Source organism: Chiloscyllium plagiosum, unplaced genomic scaffold (genome assembly GCF_004010195.1).
Source record: "Chiloscyllium plagiosum isolate BGI_BamShark_2017 unplaced genomic scaffold, ASM401019v2 scaf_29548, whole genome shotgun sequence".
In the NCBI taxonomy this organism is placed as follows: domain Eukaryota; kingdom Metazoa; phylum Chordata; class Chondrichthyes; order Orectolobiformes; family Hemiscylliidae; genus Chiloscyllium; species Chiloscyllium plagiosum.
The window spans coordinates 1-7045 of record NW_025208399.1 but is presented as its reverse complement, the minus strand read 5'-3'; the positions used below and the strand labels follow the sequence as shown (position 1 = coordinate 7045).

Here is a 7045-nt window from a genome sequence, read left to right as displayed (position 1 = left end):
CACACACCTACCTCACCCACACCCACCCACCCCATTTACACTTACTACCCACAGATCCCCTAAAATTCTCCCTGCTACACATACACCTCCCCATACACATTCCCCCACACACCCAGCCAAACCCGATCCCCAACACCATTTAACATTTTCAGGTTTTCATGAATGTGTACACAGATTACACACAGTATTTACCAGTGCTCCCTTCCCAACATTCATTGTGGAAAGGTTTGTGAAGTGTTTCACACAGCATGTGATAAACAAACTTGACACTGCAGTGCACAAGGTAAAATAAGGAACTCTGACCAAAAGCTTGGTCAAAGAGATGGGATTTACAGAGCATCTGAAAGCAGAAGGCAGACCAGGGATGGGGTCAATATTGAGGTGGGCATTACAGAGTTTGGAGGTTAGGCAGTCAACAGCACAGGGGATGCTCAGGAGGCTAGAGGTGGCACAGTGTAGACGATGCCAGGATTACAAGGGGAGACAGAGATAGGAACGGGAGAGGTCACAGGTCACACATACAGGTTTGACCTTAAACCTCATTCCAAACTCCTGAGTGTGCCAACTGTCTGAGATGATGATAACTCTCCCCTTTTTTCACCAAACTCAACAGGAGGATGGGATGTGGTTTCCTCCAACAGTCCAAAAGAGTTACAAAGCATTGGAGGGTAATGAGGAGCTACAAACAGATCAGACTCAGCGTGTGTCCTAACACTGCTCCTGCGGAGACCGGATCAGAGTGCAGCATTGTTGGTACAGACACACTGACCTTGGTTTGTCTGAGGCTCAGGAACCGGAGCTGTTGGACAGTTCTGGATAACACGGTCAGTGCTCTCTCCGTGATGCCAGTCTGATTCAGGCTGAGGTGAACGAGTGAGGCACCAGCACACACCAGGTAATCCATCATACCTGAATCGCTTACTTTGGTCTGGTCCAAGACCAGGTGAGAAAGACACTTCAGACCTTGAACACAGAGAAATGTGGAACAAACTGTCAGGTACCCAACCATATCGTCACACACACTGCCCCCTGGGTGACTATCACACTGACATATCCTCACACACACTGCCCCCTGGGTGACTATCACACTGACATATCCTCACACACACTGCCCCCTGGGTGACTATCACACTGACATATCCTCACACACACTGCCCCCTGGGTGACTATCACACTGACATATCCTCACACACACTGCCCCCTGGGTGACTATCACACTGACATATCCTCACACACACTGCCCCCTGGGTGACTATCACACTGACATATCCTCACACACACTGCCCCCTGGGTGACTATCACACTGACATATCCTCACACACACTGCCCCCTGGGTGACTATCACACTGACATATCCTCACACACACTGCCCCCTGGGTGACTATCACACTGACATATCCTCACACACACTGCCCCCTGGGTGACTATCACACTGACATATCCTCACACACACTGCCCCCTGGGTGACTATCACACTGACATATCCTCACACACACTGCCCCCTGGGTGACTATCACACTGACATATCCTCACACACACTGCCCCCTGGGTGACTATCACACTGACATATCCTCACACACACTGCCCCCTGGGTGACTATCACACTGACATATCCTCACACACACTGCCCCCTGGGTGACTATCACACTGACATATCCTCACACACACTGCCCCCTGGGTGACTATCACACTGACATATCCTCACACACACTGCCCCCTGGGTGACTATCACACTGACATATCCTCACACACACTGCCCCCTGGGTGACTATCACACTGACATATCCTCACACACACTGCCCCCTGGGTGACTATCACACTGACATATCCTCACACACACTGCCCCCTGGGTGACTATCACACTGACATATCCTCACACACACTGCCCCCTGGGTGACTATCACACTGACATATCCTCACACACACTGCCCCCTGGGTGACTATCACACTGACATATCCTCACACACACTGCCCCCTGGGTGACTATCACACTGACATATCCTCACACACACTGCCCCCTGGGTGACTATCACACTGACATATCCTCACACACACTGCCCCCTGGGTGACTATCACACTGACATATCCTCACACACACTGCCCCCTGGGTGACTATCACACTGACATATCCTCACACACACTGCCCCCTGGGTGACTATCACACTGACATATCCTCACACACACTGCCCCCTGGGTGACTATCACACTGACATATCCTCACACACACTGCCCCCTGGGTGACTATCACACTGACATATCCTCACACACACTGCCCCCTGGGTGACTATCACACTGACATATCCTCACACACACTGCCCCCTGGGTGACTATCACACTGACATATCCTCACACACACTGCCCCCTGGGTGACTATCACACTGACATATCCTCACACACACTGCCCCCTGGGTGACTATCACACTGACATATCCTCACACACACTGCCCCCTGGGTGACTATCACACTGACATATCCTCACACACACTGCCCCCTGGGTGACTATCACACTGACATATCCTCACACACACTGCCCCCTGGGTGACTATCACACTGACATATCCTCACACACACTGCCCCCTGGGTGACTATCACACTGACATATCCTCACACACACTGCCCCCTGGGTGACTATCACACTGACATATCCTCACACACACTGCCCCCTGGGTGACTATCACACTGACATATCCTCACACACACTGCCCCCTGGGTGACTATCACACTGACATATCCTCACACACACTGCCCCCTGGGTGACTATCACACTGACATATCCTCACACACACTGCCCCCTGGGTGACTATCACACTGACATATCCTCACACACACTGCCCCCTGGGTGACTATCACACTGACATATCCTCACACACACTGCCCCCTGGGTGACTATCACACTGACATATCCTCACACACACTGCCCCCTGGGTGACTATCACACTGACATATCCTCACACACACTGCCCCCTGGGTGACTATCACACTGACATATCCTCACACACACTGCCCCCTGGGTGACTATCACACTGACATATCCTCACACACACTGCCCCCTGGGTGACTATCACACTGACATATCCTCACACACACTGCCCCCTGGGTGACTATCACACTGACATATCCTCACACACACTGCCCCCTGGGTGACTATCACACTGACATATCCTCACACACACTGCCCCCTGGGTGACTATCACACTGACATATCCTCACACACACTGCCCCCTGGGTGACTATCACACTGACATATCCTCACACACACTGCCCCCTGGGTGACTATCACACTGACATATCCTCACACACACTGCCCCCTGGGTGACTATCACACTGACATATCCTCACACACACTGCCCCCTGGGTGACTATCACACTGACATATCCTCACACACACTGCCCCCTGGGTGACTATCACACTGACATATCCTCACACACACTGCCCCCTGGGTGACTATCACACTGACATATCCTCACACACACTGCCCCCTGGGTGACTATCACACTGACATATCCTCACACACACTGCCCCCTGGGTGACTATCACACTGACATATCCTCACACACACTGCCCCCTGGGTGACTATCACACTGACATATCCTCACACACACTGCCCCCTGGGTGACTATCACACTGACATATCCTCACACACACTGCCCCCTGGGTGACTATCACACTGACATATCCTCACACACACTGCCCCCTGGGTGACTATCACACTGACATATCCTCACACTGCACCCTGGGTGACTATCACTGACATATCCTCACACACACTGCCCCCTGGGTGACTATCACACTGACATATCCTCACACACACTGCCCCCTGGGTGACTATCACACTGACATATCCTCACACACACTGCACCCTGGGTGACTATCACACTGATATCCTGACACACACTGCCCCCTGGGTGACTATCACACTGATCTATCCTCACACACACTGCCCCCTGGGTGACTATCACACTGAGATATCCTCACACACACTGCCCCCTGGGTGACTATCACACTGACATATCCTCACACACACTGCCCCCTGGGTGACTATCACACTGAGGCATACACACACACTGTACACTGGGTGACTATCACACTGATATCCTCACACACACTGCCCCCTGGGTGACTATCACACTGACATATCCTCACACACACTGCACCCTGGGTGACTATCACACTGACATATCCTCACACACACTGCCCCCTGGGTGACTATCACACTGAGGCATACACACACACTGTACACTGGGTGACTATCACACTGAGATATACACACACACTGTACACTGGGTGACTATTACACTGAGATATACAATCACTGCCCCCTGGGTGACTATCACACTGAGATATACACACACACTGCACCCTGGGTGACTATCACACTGAGGTATACACACACTCTGCCCCCTGGGTGACTATCACACTGACATATCCTCACACACACTGCCCCCTGGGTGACTAACACACTGACATATCCTCACACACACTGCCCCCTGGGTGACTATCACACTGACATATACACAAACACTGCACACTGGGTGACTATCACACTGAGATATACACACACACTGCCCCCTGGGTGACTATCACACTGAGATATACACACACACTGTACACTGGGTGACTATCACACTGACATATCCTCACACACACTGCCCCCTGGGTGACTATCACACTGACATATCCTCACACACACTGTACACTGGGTGACTATCACACTGAGATATACACACACACTGTACACTGGGTAACTATCACACAGATATACACAAACACTGCACACTAGGTGACTATCACACTGAGATATACACAAACACTGCACCCTGGGTGACTATCACACTGAGATATACACACACTGTACACTGGGTGACTATCACACTGAGATATACACAAACACTGCACCCTGGGTGACTATCACACTGAGATATACACAAACACTGCCCCCTGGGTGACTATCACACTGAGATATACACAAACACTGTAGGGTGACTATCACACTGAGATATACACAAACACTGTACCCTGGGTGACTATCACACTGAGATATATACAAACACTGCACCCTGGGTGACTATCACACTGACATATACACAAAGACTGCATCCTGGGTGACGATCACACTGAGATATACGCAAACACTGCACCCTGGGTGACTATCACACTGACATATACACAAATACTGCCCCCTGGGTGACTATCACACTGACATATACACAAACACTGCACCCTGGGTGACTATCACACTGAGATATACACAAAAACTGTACGCTGGGTAAATATCACACTGAGATATTCACAAACACTGTACACTGGGTAAATATCACACTGGGATATACACAAACACTGCACTCCGTGTGAATATCACACTGGGATATACACAAACACTGTACACTGGGTGACTATCACACTGAGATATACACAAACACTGCACCCTGGGTGAATACCAGACTGGTATGTACACAAACACTGCACACTGGGTGAATATCACACTGGGATATGCACAAACACTGTACACTGGGTGAATATCACACTTGGATATACACAAACACTGTACACTGTGAGAATATCACACTGAGATGTACACAAACACTGTACACGGGGTGAATATCACACTGAGATATACACAAACACTGTACACAGGGAGAATATCACACTGAGATGTACACAAACTCTGTACATTGGGTGAATATCACACAGATATACACAAACACTGTACACTGGGTGAATATCACACTGGGATGTACACAAACACTACACTGGGTGAATATCACACTGAGATATATACAAACACTGTATACATGGAGAATATCACACTGAGATATACACAAATACGGTATACTGGGTGAATATCACACTGTACACTGGGTGACTATCACACTGAGATATGCACACACACGGTACAGTGGGTGAATATCACACTGAGATACACACAAACACTGCACACTGGGTGAATACCAGACTGGGATGTACACAAACACTGCACACTGGGTGACTATCACACTGAGATATACACAAACACTGCACACTGGGTGACTATCACACTGAGATATACACAACCACTATACACAAGGTGAATATCACAGTGTGATATACACAAACACTGTACAATGGTTGATTATCACACTGAGATATACACAAACACTGCACACTGGGTGAATATCACACTGGGATGTACACAAACACTGTACACTGGGTGACTATCACACTGTGATATACACAAACACTGTACACTGGGTGAATATCACACTGGGATGTACACAAAAACTGTACACTGGGAGAATATAACAGAGATATACACAAATACTGTACATTGGGTGAATATCACACTGGGATTTACACAAACACTACACTGGGAGAATATCACACTGAGATACACACAAGCACCGTACACTGGGTGAATATCTCACAGATACACACAAACACTACACTGGATGAATATCACACTGGGATGTACACAAACACTGTACACTGGGTGAATATCACACTGGAATGTACACAAACACTGTACACTGGGTGAATATCACACTGAGATATACACAAATACTGTACACTGGGTGTCTATCACACTGCGATATACACAAACACTGTACACTGTGTGAATATCATGCAGATATACACAAACACTCTACACTGGGGGAATATCGCACAGAGATATACACAAACACTGTACACTGGGTGAGTATCGCACTGAGGTATACACAAACTTTGTACACTGGGTGAATATCACACTGAGATATACACAAACACTCTACACTGGGGGAATATCGCAATAAGATATAGGCAAACACTGTACACTGGGTGACTATCACACTGGGATATACACAAACACTACACTGGGTGAGTATCGCACTGAGGTATACACAAACACTGTACACTGGGTGAATATCACACTGAGATATACACAAACACTGTACACTGGGTGACTATCACACTTGGATATACACACACACTGTACACTAGGTGAATATCACACTGAGATATACACAAACACTGTACACTGGGTGACTATCACACTTGGATATACACAAACACTGTACACTAGGTGAATAT

At 48.6% G+C, this 7045-nt stretch overlaps 1 protein-coding gene across 1 annotated transcript in view; it reads right to left on the bottom strand.

The window, feature by feature from the left end:
- Positions 1-963, bottom strand: part of LOC122546691 — a gene marked incomplete at both ends in the record, with an annotated part of 2921 nt that extends 1958 nt beyond the window's left edge. Inside the window, one exon of the mRNA XM_043685347.1 lies at positions 770-963. Coding sequence (XP_043541282.1) covers positions 770-963 — 194 coding nt within the window. The remainder of the gene's footprint in view (positions 1-769) is intronic.
- Between the last annotated feature and the right edge of the window lie 6082 nt (positions 964-7045).